Raw genomic sequence first — 15,251 nt, 5'->3', positions numbered from 1 at the left:
AGTCGACGTTTCAGGCCGAGACCCTTCGTCAGGACTAACTGAAGGAAGAGTTAGTAAGAGATTTGAAAGTGGGAGGGGGAGATCCAAAATGATAGGAGAAGACAGGAGGGGGAGGGATGGAGCCAAGAGCTGGACAGGTGATAGGCAAAAGGGATACGAGAGGATCATGGGACAGGAGGTCCAGGAAGAAAGACAAGTGGGGGGGGGAACCCAGAGGATGGGCAAGGAGTATAGTCAGAGGGACAGAGGGAGAAAAAGGAGAGTGAGAGAAAGAATGTGTGTATAAAAATAAATAACAGATGGGGTACGAGGGGGAGGTGGGACATTAGCGGAAGTTAGAGAAGTCGATGTTCATGCCATCAGGTTGGAGGCTACCCAGACAGAATATAAGGTGTTGTTCCTCCAACCTGAGTGTGGCTTCATCTTTACAGTAGAGGAGGCCGTGGATAGACATGTCAGAATGGGAATGAGATGTGGAATTAAAATGTGTGGCCACTGGGAGATCCTGCTTTCTCTGGCGGACAGAGCGTAGACGTTCAGCAAAGCGGTCTCCCAGTCTGCGTCGGGTCTCGCCAATATATAGAAGGCCACATCGGGAGCACCGGACGCAGTATATCACCCCAGCCGACTCACAGGTGAAGTGTCGCCTCACCTGGAAGGACTGTTTGGGGCCTAATCAGTTCCCCTCTACCACCACTCTGCTCCGTCTAGCGGAATTAGGCCTTACTCTTAATAATTTCTCCTTTGGCTCCTCCCACTTCCTCCAAACTAAAGGTGTAACTATGGGCACCCATATGGGTCCTAGCTATGCCTGCCTTTTTGTTGGCTTTGTGGAACAATCTATGTTCCATGCCTATTCTGGTATCTGTCCCCTACTTTTCCTTTGCTACATCGATGACTGCATTGGCGCTGCTTCCTGCACGCATGCTGAGCTCATTGACTTTATTAACTTTGCCTCCAACTTTCACCCTGCCCTCAAGTTTACCTGGTCCGTTTCCGACACCTCCCTCCCCTTTCTAGATCTTTCTGTCTCTGTCTCTGGAGACAGCTTATCCACTGATGTCTACTATAAGCCTACTGACTCTCACAGCTATCTGGACTATTCCTCTTCTCACCATGTCTCTTGCAAAAATGCCATCCCCTTCTCGCAATTCCTCTGTCTCCGCCGCATCTGCTCTCAGGATGAGGCTTTTCATTCTAGGACGAGGGAGATGTCCTCCTTTTTTTAAAGAAAGGGGCTTCCCTTCCTCTACTATCAACTCTGCTCTTAAACGCATCTCCCCCATTTCACGTACATCCTCACCTACCACCCCACCAGCCTCCAGGTCCAACATATTATTCTCCGTAACTTCCGCCACCTCCAACGGGATCCCACCACTAAGCACATCTTTCTTTCCCTCCCCCCCCCTCTCTCTGCTTTCCGCAAGGATCGCTCCCTACGCGACTCCCTTGTCCATTCGTCCCCCCCGTCCCTCCCCACTGATCTCCCTCCTGGCACTTATCCTTGTAAGCGGAACAAGTGCTACACATGCCCTTCTTGTCTACCTAGCGTGTGAAGCCTGGATTCGGCAGACTGTGCGGAAGAAACCATCACTGGTTCAACGGGCAGAAAGGCGATTCTCAGCAATGCGTCGTGGAGCGCTAAGAGGGCACAGTGAGACACACAGAACACTGCTGGCCATCCACTGCATCCTGACCTATCTCCAGCCGTCTCGTCTCCAGATAGGCCGGGACGAGAGAGTGAGTCTGACAACCTGCGCAACTCTCCCTCACTTTAATCCAAGTCAAGCGCAAGTCATGACTTCAAACCCAACGCGCAACCTAAAGTCCTGTGGCGATGGGGGAGTGGCGAAGCAGCAGGTACGGATACACTGGAAGCTGTAGTCACAAACCTGCACACAGGCGGCCCAGGGCATAGGGTCGCTCTCTACTGGACTGAAGCAGCAGTTGAGTTCGGCAGCCCCCTGGGTGTCTGAGCAGCCCTCTTTAGGATCGCTCTGCTCACCTCCATGGAGGAAGGGGCTGGAAAAGGTGCCTCAAACATAGTCTGCTTCACTTCACCCTGGCCAGCTTCCCGCGGCTGGTGGGGATCCCTCATAGCGGTCGACCTACAACAGTGAAGAAGAAAGTGATGGTGCTCAACCTTGGCACATGGAACGTGAGAACTCTGCGAGATAACATCAAGGCAGACAGACCAGAGAGAAGAACTGCACTGGTTGCAAAAGAGCTAGCTCCCTACAACGTGGACATAGCAGTTCTCAGCGAAACACGCCTAGCAGACAAGGGCCAGCTGACAGAACGTAGTGGTGGATACACATTCTTCTGGAGTGGTCGCAGCAGCGCTGAACGACGAGAAGCAGGCGTGGGATTTGCCATCAATTCTAACCTCGCCCGTAAACTCACCAAGCACCCAGAGAGCATCAACGACCGCCTGATGACACTTCAGCTCCCACTTGCAAACAAGAAGAGTGCTACACTGATTAGTGCCTATGCTCCCACCATGACCAACCCAGATGACATTAAAGACAAGTTCTATGAAGAACTCGACACCCTCATCTCAGCAATCCCACAGTCAGAGAAGCTCATCGTTCTCGGGGGCTTCAATGCCAGAGTAGGGACAGACTACCAAACCTGGGAAGGGATCATTGGAAGACACGGCCCTGGCAAGTGTAACAACAATGGCCTTCTGCTCCTCAAGGCATGTGCTACACACGACCTTGTCATCACCAACACCCTGTTCCGCTTACCCACCCGTAAGAAGACGTCATGGATGCACCCACGCTCGAAGCACTGGCATCTGATTGACTACATCATCACCAGGAAGAGGGACAGGATGGATGTCAGAGTGACGAGAACCATGTGTGGTGCCGACTGCTGGACTGATCACCGCCTCATTGTGTCCAAGTTCAGGCTTCGCATTCTGCCCATGAGAAGACCCCAAGGGCAGAAGACTGCAAAAAGGCTGAATGTCTCCAAGCTGAAAAGCAGCAGGGTTGCAGAAGAACTCGTCGATGACCTTGAAGGCAGACTGCCAGACACACCACAGGATGACAGGGCCAGCGTTGAGGAACAGTGGACGGCCTTCAGAGACGCTGTCTACACTACTGCCCTCGAACATCTTGGACCAGCAACCCGAAGAAATTAAGACTGGTTCGATGAGAATGATGAAGAAATACAGGCACTACTAACGGAGAAACATCAACATTACAGAGTGCATCAGAACGACCCCACGTCGCTAGCCAAGAAAGATGCCTTTACCAACGCAAGAAGAAAGATGCAGAAAAAACTTCGCGAGATGCAGGACAGCTGGTTCAGCACTAAGGCCGATGAAATCCAGGGCTATGCAGACAGCCACGACATAAAGCACTTCTATGATGCGCTTAAGGCTGTATACGGACCCCAGTCCTCTGGCTCCTCACCTCTCTTCAACGCAGATGAGACGCAGCTGCTGACAGAGAAGAAGCAGATTCTGGATCGGTGGGCTGAGCACTTTAATAACGTCCTTAACCGCCTTGCCGACATCAACGACGAGGCCATTGCCCGCCTGCCCCAGGTAGAGATCAACAAGAACCTCGACACCCTCCCCACAGTAGATGAAGTCAGGAAGGCAGTGAAGCAACTCTCCTGTGGCAAAGCGCCAGGACCCGATGCAAACCCTGCTGAGGTATACAAAGCAGGAGGCCCTGTCATGATGCAAAAGCTGACTGTACTCTTCCAGTCCATGTGGAAAAAGGGACAGGTCCCGCAACAGCTGAAAGATGCCAGCATAGTCCACATCTACAAGAGGAAAGGCAACCACCAGTCTTGCGACAACCACCGAGGCATCTCCCTCTTGTCCATTGCGGGGAAGATTCTGGCCCGTGTCCTGCTCAACCGCCTTCTCCAACATCTTGAGCAAGGTCTGCTCCCAGAAAGCCAGTGCGGCTTCCGTGCTGAATGTGGGACTGCGGACATGATTTTTGCTGCGCGCCAACTCCAGGAAAAATGCCAGGAGCAACACAGCGACCTCTTCGTGACATTTGTCGATCTAACCAAGGCTTTCGATACGGTCAGCAGAGAAGGCTTGTGGAAGATCATGGAGAAGTTTGGCTGCCCCAGCAAGTTCATCATAATCGTCTGGCAGCTCCACGACGGTATGATGGTGAAAGTTCTGGATGACGGCGACGAGTCGGAGGCCTTCCCAGTGACAAATGGCGTCAAACAAGGCTGCGATCTTGCCCCGGCTCTGTTCAGTATTGTATTCTCTGCCAGACTGACGGCAGGTTGTTCAACCTTGGGCGCCTGCAGGCAGTTACAAAGGTGCGAGAGACTGTCATCAGAGACTTGTTGTTTGCTGATGACTGCGCACTCAACACCAGCACAGAGCAGGAGATGCAGCGTGAAATGGACTGCTTCTCACAAGCCTGCGACAACTTCAGACTCACTATCAGCACCAAAAAGACCGAAGTTATGTACCAGCCTGCCCCAGGAAAGCCATACCAGGAGCCGCGCATCACGGTGAAGGGCCAGAACCTCCAGGCAGTCGACAACTTCACCTACTTGGGCAGCATACTCTCTCGTGCAGTGAATATAGACGCTGAGGTCAACAACAGGATTGCCAAAGCCAGCGCCGACTTTGGGAGACTCCGTGAGAACGTCTGGGAGCGGAGAGGACTCAGCCTTACCACCAAGCTGAAGGTCTACTGTGCAGTGGTCCTTACCACCCTCCTTTACGCCAGCGAGACCTGGACTGTCTACAGCAGACACGCCAAACAGCTCAACCACTTTCACCTGAGCTGTCTCCGCAGACTCCGCCACATCAGGTGGCAGGACAAAGTCCCTGACACGGAAATCCTGGAACGAGCTGGGCTCTGCAGCGTCTACACCTTCCTGCTGAAAGCCCAAGCCAGGTGGGCTGGACATGTGGTCAGAATGCCAGACAGCCGATTGCCTAAGCAGCTGCTATACAGAGAACTGTGTCAGGGCAAGCGCTCAGTCGGGGGGCAGAAGAAACGTTACAAAGACTGCCTTAAAGCGTCCCTCAAAGGCCTGGGTGTCGACATCAACACGTGGGAGACGCTTGCCCTCGACCGTCCAGCTTGGCGCAGCAAGATCACCACAGGAGCCCGTGCAGCTGAAGTCAGGCGCATCATTGAGTCGTAACGAAAGCGTGCTGTGCGCAAGGCCCGAGCAGCATCCACTGCCACGACAGCACCCACCCACTTGTGTCCCACATGTGGGCGAGCCTTCAGGGCCCGGATTGGCCTCATCAGTCACCTCCGGACCCACAGCCACCAATCTCCCATTTGACTTTGAAGCCATGGTCATCTTCGACTACGAAGGACGAACAACAACAACAACACATGCCCTTACACTTCCTCTCTTACCACCATTCAGGGCCCCAAACAGTCCTTCCAGGTGAGGCGACACTTCACCTGTGAGTCGGCTGGGGTGATATATTGCGTCCGGTGCTCCCGATGTGGCCTTCTATATATTGGTGAGACCCGACGCAGACTGGGAGACCGCTTTGCTGAACACCTACGCTCTGTCCGCCAGAGAAAGCAGGATCTCCCAGTGGCCACACATTTTAATTCCACATCCCATTTCCATTCTGACATGTCTATCCACGGCCTCCTCTACTGTAAAGATGAAGCCACACTCAGGTTGGAGGAACAACACCTTATATTCCGTCTGGGTAGCCTCCAACCTGATGGCATGAACATCGACTCTCTAACTTCCGCTAATGCCCCACCTCCCCCTCGTACCCCATCTGTTATTTATTTTTATACACACATTCTTTCTCTTACTCTCCTTTTTCTCCCTCTGTCCCTCACTATACCCCTTGCCCATCCTCTGGGTTCCCCCCCCCACCTTTTCTTTCTCCCTAGGCCTCCTGTCCCATGATCCTCTCGTATCCCTTTTGCCAATCAACTGTCCAGCTCTTGGCTCCATCCCTCCCCCTCCTGTCTTCTCCTATCATTTTGGATCTCCCCTCCCCCTCCCACTTTCAAATCTCTTAATAACTCTTCCTCCAGTTAGTCCTGACGAAGGGTCTCGGCCTGAAACGTCGACTGTACCTCTTCCTAGAGATGCTGCCTGGCCTGCTGCGTTCACCAGCAACTTTGATGTGTGTTACTAACACTGACAGAACCACATAATTATAATACATAGTTACAATAGTGCAAAGCAATACCATAATTGGATGAAGAACGGGCACAGTAAAAAAAAGACTCAAAGTCCCCGAGTTGATTGACTCCTGAGTCCCCAATAGCAGGCGGCAAAAGGGAGAAACTCCCTGCCATAAACCTCCAGGCACCGTCAACTTGCTGATACCTTGGAAGCAGCTGACACTGAGTCCGTCCATCCGAAAACTTCGAGCCTTCGACCAGCCACTCCAATACAGCCTCCCGAGCGCCATCCTCTGCTAGGGGCCTTCTGCTCTGGAGATTCCGATTACCACACAGTAGCAACGGCAGCAAAGCGGGCATTTCAGAAGTTTCTCCAGATGTTCCTCTGTACTCTCACATCTGTCTCCATCAAATCAGGATTGTGCACGGTACCCTACTTGACAGATTACAGATATCATTCACCGGAGAGGCCGCGCGCGCTGCCATCGTGCCGCCATCTTCTTCTCCTTCTTATAGCTTTTGTTTAGCTGATTTCAGCTACTTCAGAAGAGTGAGAAGATGTTAAATTGCTCAGGCATCCCCAAACAAGGGGAAAATTCCTTAGGTAACCCATTTAAACAACTTTTGTGGTTGCTTGAGAATATAGCAGGATCTGTTCCTTTTCTCCCCCCCCCCCCCCGTTGCTACAAATGACCTTTTTTTTTTGCAAAGTATATCAAAAACAGCACAAAGTTTACTTTGTGGATATTACAGTTACTGGAGTGTTAAATCAATGAAGGGGAATTACTTTTGAATAAAAGATGTTTTCTGTCAACTGTCATTTAAGGTTGCCCTTTAAAATGATACAAATTTATTTTTTTTAAGTCTAAAGTTTTAGATAATACACACTTTTAACCTCATCTCCTGTGTAATTATTTGTTTGCTGCTGTGTAATGTCAACCGATCCTTGGCAATAAATATTTGAAAGCTGGTCATATCAGTCTTGAGACAAGGAATTATGCATATGCTGGAAATTCAAGCAACACACATCAAAGTTGCTGGTGAACACAGAAGGCCAGGCAGCATCTATAGGAAGAGGTACAGTCGACGTTTCGGGCCGAGCCCCTACTTCAGGACAAACTGAAAGAAGAGATAGTAAGAGATTTGAAAGTGGGAGGGGGAAGGGGAGATCCAAAATAATAGGAGAAGACAGCAGGGGGAGGGATGGAACCAAGAGCTGGACAGGTGATTGGCAAAAGGGATACGAGAGGATCATGGGACAGGAGGCCTAAGGAGAAAGAAAAGGTGGGGGGGGGAACCCAGAGGATGGGCAAGGGGTATAGTGACAGGGACAGAGAGAGAGAGAGAGAGAGAGAAAGAGAGAGAATGAGTGTATATAAATAAATAAATAACAGATGGGGTACGAGGGGGAGGTGGGGTACGAGGGGGAGGTGGGGCATTAGTGGAAGTTTGAGAAGTCAATGTTCATGCCATCAGGTTGTAGGCTACCCAGACGGAATATAAGGTGTTGTACCCAGATGGAATATATCAGTCTTGAAGCTGGTTGTTTCTCCAACTACCTCATTGCATAAATCAAAGATCTGAACAACTTTATTCATCATTTTGCAGTATTACTATGTTGGCAAACTCATTAAAGATTATTGAAAACCTGAATCCAAGTAGAGCTGATGGAGCCCAAGAGTCTTGGATATATTTGTTGTATGCAATTTTCTCTTTACTGATGTAGCCTTGTGTAAGGATCCTATGGTTTATTGTGGATATTTGCTTGATGTTTTACTTTATTTCCCTTAAAGTAAAAATCTCAGGCAGAATAAAATCTGCAACCATTTTAATTTATTGTAAAAATGCAGCAGTTTCCTTCAATTCTCAGCCTCAGCTGAATTTGTTGGTCCCAGTTCTGATGTACGCAGGAATGTAAGTGGTTCAGCATGAACACTGCGTCAATGTACGTTATCCTCTGCTTCAAATGCACACATGTAGATGTCATGTGAGGAATGATTCAGATAGGTAAGAACACCTTCAGATTATATCATGCAATGATGTAATGTGAGCTGTGAGTGGGGACTTGTAAACAACAAGAGTTAAGATATTAATCCCCATTTATGTTAACAATGGGCCTTGCATTACACTCTTTACAAATATATAATTTCAAAACATTTTATAACAAGTTGCAACAATTTGCCCTGTTTTAATATCAGTGCACCAAATGTTTTGGTTTTCTTGGTATACACTGGATCACGTCTACCCTTTTCAGACATTTAAGTTGTGTTTGTTTCAGGTAGAATTTGGAAGAGGAAAGTAATTCTCATTTGTGGCCACTTAAACTCTCTGCTTATCAGGAAAGGACATGACAAGTACCCACATTCACTGAAGAATGACCACACAGGGAAGATTTTAGGGATACTCATTAATTTGTGGAAAGGAGACAGCATGAAATAAATTAAGCCTTCTAATCTAATGATCTTAGTTAAAATATAGTTAAAACTTGAATGGATTAGTTTAAATTGCATTTATGTTATTATGTTTAATACAGGACAACTGGTGGTGTGCACACTTTGTTCCTTTGTAATGAAGACAAAACAGATTTGGTTATTTTCTGCCCACCTGCTCCCCTTACTGGCACGATACTGCATGGTTCCTGTGGAAATGCTCATCATTATCAACAGATTTGCCATGATATTCACGGGACTGGAGGTGCTTTATTTCCTGGCCTCAAACCTGCTGGTACCATACAAGCTGGCAAAATCAGCCTATAGGGAGCTGGTGCAGGTGAGAGAATCTCTATAGTTGATTATTCAAGACTTTTCCAAGCTTCTGTATTTTGCACTTCCAGTTATGCACCCTTCTTCCTCCAAATTCTCCAAAGCCTTTTTCTTGTGCCCTTTTCTGAGTTATCTCCATCAACCTATAGAAGTCCTATTCTGAGTGCTGATTGTACAGGAAGATTTTTTTGCCTTCTGGAGTCCACTCAACTGCTCATAGTGCTATATCTTAACTGAGTTTAAATTGCTTGTGGCAATTTCTTCTGTAAATTCAGTGATTTGCAGCCATACTTATTTTATGACTTCTATCTCTTCATTGATGGCTCACTTCCTGACAAATTTACCACAATCCTATTTGTGTTAATTTGAGTTATTTAAAATTAGTTATTAAATGTAATTTTTCCCATTTAGTTGTTAGTCTACCAAATAATTTGTTAATGTACTTTACTGACTTTGTTATGTGGTTCATTAACCATTTTCTTCGTTTTGCATTTGAAGTTGGGCGTCCTGACCACCATAACTGTTATAAATTTAGTTCAAAGATTGCTAGAAATGTCTTTGGTTGAGAGAAACTTGACTAAAAGAAAATTATTTTTCCACCCACTTGAAAAACAGTACTGCTACTTCCAAGGTAGCTTTTAAAATTTATCTTTATTTGATCACAAAATTACTCTATAACTTTGTGGGAATGTGACTGGAAAATGATGACCTTTCATAAAGGAATTAAAAGAATGGAATGTTAAATTAGTGGGTAAATCATCAAACAGCCTATGATGAGGAGAGAAAGGTATGCTGCATAATAATTGGCACCCATTACTGGAGTACCATTACTACTCTTTTTGTTGTGAAATGACAACTTAATGCCAATATCATTCCTCATGAGTTTCCAAGAATTGTTACGTTTGTGGAGAGAAAAAAAAAACCTGTACAGTTTAGGGCATCTACCTTTTGAGGATTATTTTTCTGACCAGGTTTGTTCTTTGTAAAGCAACTTCTCCTGTATAACTGAGAACAATTTCTAAAGTTTTAGAATGTTTGTCATCTCACTTTGTCTCAATTCAGGCAATTTCTTTTGCTATATCTAATTGATTTCTAATTTGCCTCAACTTCCTCCTTTTTTCCTACACCCCTTTAAGGGGAAGTACTCTGTCCTATCATGCACCGTAACCACAGATGTCCCACTGACCTTGCAGCAATAACTCTAATGGCTGACAATATTTGATGCAGAAAATTCTGAACTTGAAGGATAAAGAAAGATATCTGATTCACTGTCACAACATCTGGGATTTTAGATTTTGGATATGCTGGTAGTGAGATTTCACAGTGAACAATGTGACAATTACCTGCCAACACATTAAAACGTTGGCCTGGATTTTGTTTTATCTTTATTAATTTTGTAACAATTTAGTTAGTAAATTCTGTGAAATAATTCTGCTTTATTTTTCTTCCCTCTTCATTAAGTTTGAACATGTTATTTATGGGATTTACATTTGTGTAGCAAAAGCATTTCCATTTGCATCAGCACTCACATTGGAGGAAGAAATGTTTTCCCTCAGCTGCTTCAGCAATTTCTTAATCCTAAACTCTCTAAAGCATGCAGTGTTACATGAATACTAATGCTTCTGTTCCCCATTCCCCATTCTGTCTTGTACTTTACACATTGACTTGGTGCAAACTTTGCTATTTATTGATCACTTTAAGTTGAGATTCATTTATTTGTTTAGTGATACAGTGTAGAGCCACTCCCCACCCCCCACCCCCAGCAACCCCTGACAACCTTGATTAACTGTAACCTAATTATGGGACAACTTACAATGACCATTTAACTTGCCCCGTATGTCTTTGGAATGTGGGAGGAAACCGGAGCACCTGAGGAAAACACATGCGTTGCACAGGGAGGACGTACAGAGACTTATCACAGACATCACCAGAATTGAACTCTGAGCTCTGATGCCCTGAACTGTAATAATGCCGCGATGCTACGCTACCATGATGCTATTTCTATTCAGAAACACCATGTATTTAATTAAACGACTAAGGATTGAGAGGAATTCTGAGATTTATTTGAAAGCTTGTTTATTAAGAGGTAATTGTGGTATTGCAGTTTGACAGGAAGCATTAATTAATTTTGTGTGCATGTTCACATGTTTGAACCCTTTCATAAGGCAACATGTGTTGTATGCTATAGTAATAGATTCCACTTATCTCACCTCTTTGCACAGGTAGTAGAAGTATATGGTTTGTTGGCACTGGGAATGTCTCTCTGGAATCAGCTGGTTGTCCCTGTGCTCTTCATGGTTTTCTGGCTGGTCCTGTTTGCTCTTCAGATTTACTCTTACTTCAGTACACGTGATCACCCTACATCACGTGAAAGACTGCTCTTCCTCTTCCTTACCAGGTAGGGTTATCTTTGCACTTGAAAAATCATTTGAGTGTTTGGCCTGGTTGATAAAATTCCCAAATTATAGTGGTTGATGGAGAGGAATGCCCATGGGAAGATCATTACCGACTTTGTAGATTTATATCAGTATTCAAAATGAAATGTGTTTGTAATGCACGTGGCAGCTATAAGAAGAACCTTTGAATAAAATTTATCCAATCTGTATGGTGCTTGTGGAGAGCCAAGTAAGGTAAATGATTTTAATTAATTTTATTTATTAATTTATGCAAACTATTTTCTAAATGCTAAATGTGGACTAGCTTAGCATTATAAAGACACCGTTGACTGTTATGAATCTTGATCTCTTCCTGCTCAGATATGGTATTTGAAATGGTCTTAGGTGAGCAGCATACCAGTTAGAATTCAAACTGAGTTAGGTCTCTCAATGATGGGTTGTGTGAAATAATAGAAAAGTTCAGTGGTAGAGAAGGAGATACGTGAAAGTTGTCCTAGCCAGTTACCTGGGCTATCAACAGAATTAATGTCTCAACTTTTAAATGTCATTGATTGACTACCATTTTTGTTGCAGTATTGCAGAATGTTGCAGCACTCCTTACTCCTTGCTGGGCCTCATGTTCACAATCTCCTTTATTACCCTGGGTGTCCTCACACTTTGCAAATTCTACCTTCAAGGTTATGGCGCATTCATGAATGACAATCTAATGCACAGGTAAGACAAAGCACACTGTATGTAAATCCTTTAAATAGGTTATGTGGTGTAACCCTCTGGTTCGGCCAGCATGCGTTTGTCTAGGAGAAGACAGCCTCTATCCCGGCCAGACTGAGAAATCTCATTTGTGTGGATGCTGCGTGATGTGTTGCCGTGCCACAAATCATCAGACAGTACACCATATGCAATTAAATGATTAAACTTTATCAATCTTAATCTGACTATAGGGTTAGTAAAGAAAATAAAAAGAAAAAGGGCCCATTTTAATGAAACCATCTAATGTGCACGTTGGAGCTCAGTTCCATCCGTTCGTTATCCATCGACCTGCTCTGAGCGTTGATGCCCCTCGGACTTTTGCTCCAAGTCCACTCCGTCTGGCAGTCTACTAACTCTCTCCACTCGCGTCTTCTCTTGCCGACAAAAAGACGTGCAACCTTCGCTCAGGCACACAAGAAAGAAAACATCTCCCCTTATTGGACAGCACACATTACAAAGCCCCCGTTGTCTCTGGTTATAACCCAAACACTGCTGCTACAGAGAAACCATTACATTAGCAGTGAAACCTTACAGAGCGTTACACTCTACCCCCACCAAATTTAGTCATGTCCTCATAATGTTGAGATAATTTGCCACCCCTTCCTGCAAAACACAAAGTCCAACCCAGGTATAAAAGGCAGTGACATAGCTCCCTAAAATGGTAGGGGTGACACTCTGTTCCCCCAGTGCTACATAGGCTGGCCTATCTGGTGGTCTCCTGTTTCTCCGTTCCTCCGTTCCCCCTCACCTAACTCTTCAAGTTCCAACACTACTGGGGATACTTCTGGTCCACTTGGCGAGGCCTCTCACTCGTGCCCACCAGCAACCCGGACCCCTCTGTCTCGTGGTCAAGCTCCACTTGATCCCTTGCAGGGCCCCGCTGCAACTCGGACTGTCTACAGATAGTCCCCCAATTTCACCTGACTCAGCGGGAGAAGGGCTGGAGTCTTTTCCTCAATCAGTGCGGAGTTAGCAAAAGGCAGTGTATACCACACTTCCAGGTCCTCATCCTCCGAATCAGTATCCCTCTCAGGTGGGGTTCAGCTGAACCTCTCCTGCTGTTGGCCCTGCAGTTGCCCTGCATTTCTGCAAAGTCCTCTTACTAGGTGTAGGATCCAGGTTGGGCTCTGGGTCTACTTGCACCTCTTGTCCCAGGAGCAGCAGTCGGTTCTGTTAGAGAATCTTGACATTTTCCCATCCTCTGGTTTCACCCAGAAAACTGGTAGGCTTGGCATGTGACTCTCCACCACATAGGGCGTGCCGCCCATCGGTCAGCCAACTTATGCTTCCCAGGTAGCTCCAAATTCCTTATGAGGACTCTTTCTCCAGGCAGGAGTTGGGAGAACCTCACCCTTTGATCATACCTCCTCCTAGTTCCTTGATTATGCTTGGCAGCCACAACCCCAGCTAGTTCATAAGACCTATTCAGCTCTCTTCTCATATCAGACACATACTTCAGCTTAAGTCTTCAGTGGCAAGTCACCCTCGTACGTCCCGAAGCGAAGGTCAATGGGCAACCTCGCCTCGCGCCCAAACATCAGATAGTATGGGAAGTACCCAGTAGTTTCATTTCGGGTACAGTTGTAACTGTGGACCAGATGTTCAATATGTTGTCTCCACTTGCTCCTCTGGCTGAGCTCCAAGGCCCTGAGCATGTCTAGCAAGGTCCAATTAAACCTCTCAGGCTGGGGATCACCCTGTGGATGATAGGGCGTGGTCCTCTACTTCTCGACTCCAAGCATGCCCCATAACTCATGGATGAGTCTGCTCTCGAAATCCTGTCCCTGATCACGATGTATCCACCTGGCGCAGTCATAATAAATGAAATACTTCTCCCATAACACTTTGGCCACGGTGGATGCCCTCTGGCCTTTGGTGGGAAAAGCCTGTGCATATCTGGTGTAGTGGTCCGTGATGACTAAGACATTCACTGTGTTGCTGGCATCAGGTTCTATTGACAGGAAATCCTTATACATCAGGTTCAGGTTCACTCTGCAAGTGGGACAAGGGAGCTGCCCGCATAGGCAGCGTCTCCTGCCGTATGCATTGAATGCATGACTTGCAGTATTCTTCGACCTCCGACTTCATTCAGGACCAGTAAAACTGGTCTCTGAGCAATTCATAGGTCTTTTCAGTCCCCAAGTGTCCAGAATCATTATGAAGTGACTTCAGCGCAATCCTCCGATATTTCTCCGACAGAGCCAGCTGGCAACACCAAGATCAGTCCTGGGGTGACGTGACCTGGTATAGGATCTGGTTCCGCAGCTCCAACCAAGACCATTCTCTCAGTAATGGAGGGATTGCCCTATGTTTCATCATCTCTGCTGGAGCCATATCTCCCTTTTCGACCTCTGACCAAATGGTACCAATGCTCGGGTCATCTCACTGAGCAGCTGCCACTTCCCCCGAGCTCAATTCTGGCAGCTGATTTGTCTTCAGAGCAGTCAGGTTACAGTAAACTTGGGGAATGACGTCATCAGAAGCTCCCAATTGATCCACCGTGCGATCCTGCCCCTCCTTTTCCTCTGCCTTCACCGTGATGCCAAATTGACTCATGGTCTTGACCCACAGGGCAAGAACGTCTTCTACACCTCATCCCTGTCCAGTCCCTCATGCACCCGTCGGGACAAAACGTCAGCATCACTGTTTCTGCTTCCTGGCTAAAATCATAGGCAGACAATGCCGCCAACCACCAATGGCCTGTGGCATCAAGTTTCGGCAGGTCAGGATGTAAGTCAGGGGGTTGTAGTCTGTCATCACCTCAAACGTGGCCCCATAGAGGTAGTCACTCAGCTTATCCAGCACCGCCTGTTTCAACACCAGAAATTCCAACTTGAGCATGGGACAGTTTTTTTTGGAGGGCGACAGACTCCAGCTGACAAATGCAGCTGGTCTCATCCCAGTGCCCTGATCCTGATACAGGACGCCCCCAAGCTCTCTCGGCTGGCATCCGTGTGCAGTACATACGGCAATTGGGGGTCTGCAAAACCCAGCATGGGCGCCTGGGTCAGCAGCTCCTTCAGTGACTGAAAGGCCTCCTCACATTTTGCATCCCACCTCGGTCCAAAGGGCTCTGCCGGGCTAAGATACTTTCCACTCTCCTGTCCTTTTTTCCCCTCCCTTTCTTCCTCAAGGGAGGGTAACCATACAGAAGCTGATTCAACGGGTGACTCATTTTCGCGTAGCCCTTCACGGACCTCCAATAGTAACCTTGGAACCCGGGGAACGAGCGCAGA

At 47.0% G+C, this 15,251-nt stretch overlaps 1 protein-coding gene across 1 annotated transcript in view; it reads left to right on the top strand.

Annotated features, from left to right (window-relative positions):
- rnf145a (ring finger protein 145a) overlaps positions 1 to 15,251 on the top strand; it is a 137,840-nt gene that overhangs the window by 84,159 nt on the left and 38,430 nt on the right. Inside the window, exons 4-6 of the mRNA XM_063053693.1 lie at positions 8,641 to 8,876; positions 11,092 to 11,267; positions 11,839 to 11,979. Of these exons, the coding sequence (XP_062909763.1) occupies positions 8,641 to 8,876; positions 11,092 to 11,267; positions 11,839 to 11,979 (553 nt within the window). The remainder of the gene's footprint in view (positions 1 to 8,640; positions 8,877 to 11,091; positions 11,268 to 11,838; positions 11,980 to 15,251) is intronic.

The sequence above is a fragment of the Mobula hypostoma genome, chromosome 7 (assembly GCF_963921235.1).
Source record: "Mobula hypostoma chromosome 7, sMobHyp1.1, whole genome shotgun sequence".
In the NCBI taxonomy this organism is placed as follows: Eukaryota; Metazoa; Chordata; class Chondrichthyes; order Myliobatiformes; family Myliobatidae; genus Mobula; species Mobula hypostoma.
The sequence above is the reverse complement of the archived record's forward strand: the minus strand, read 5'-3'. Positions and strand labels throughout refer to the sequence as shown.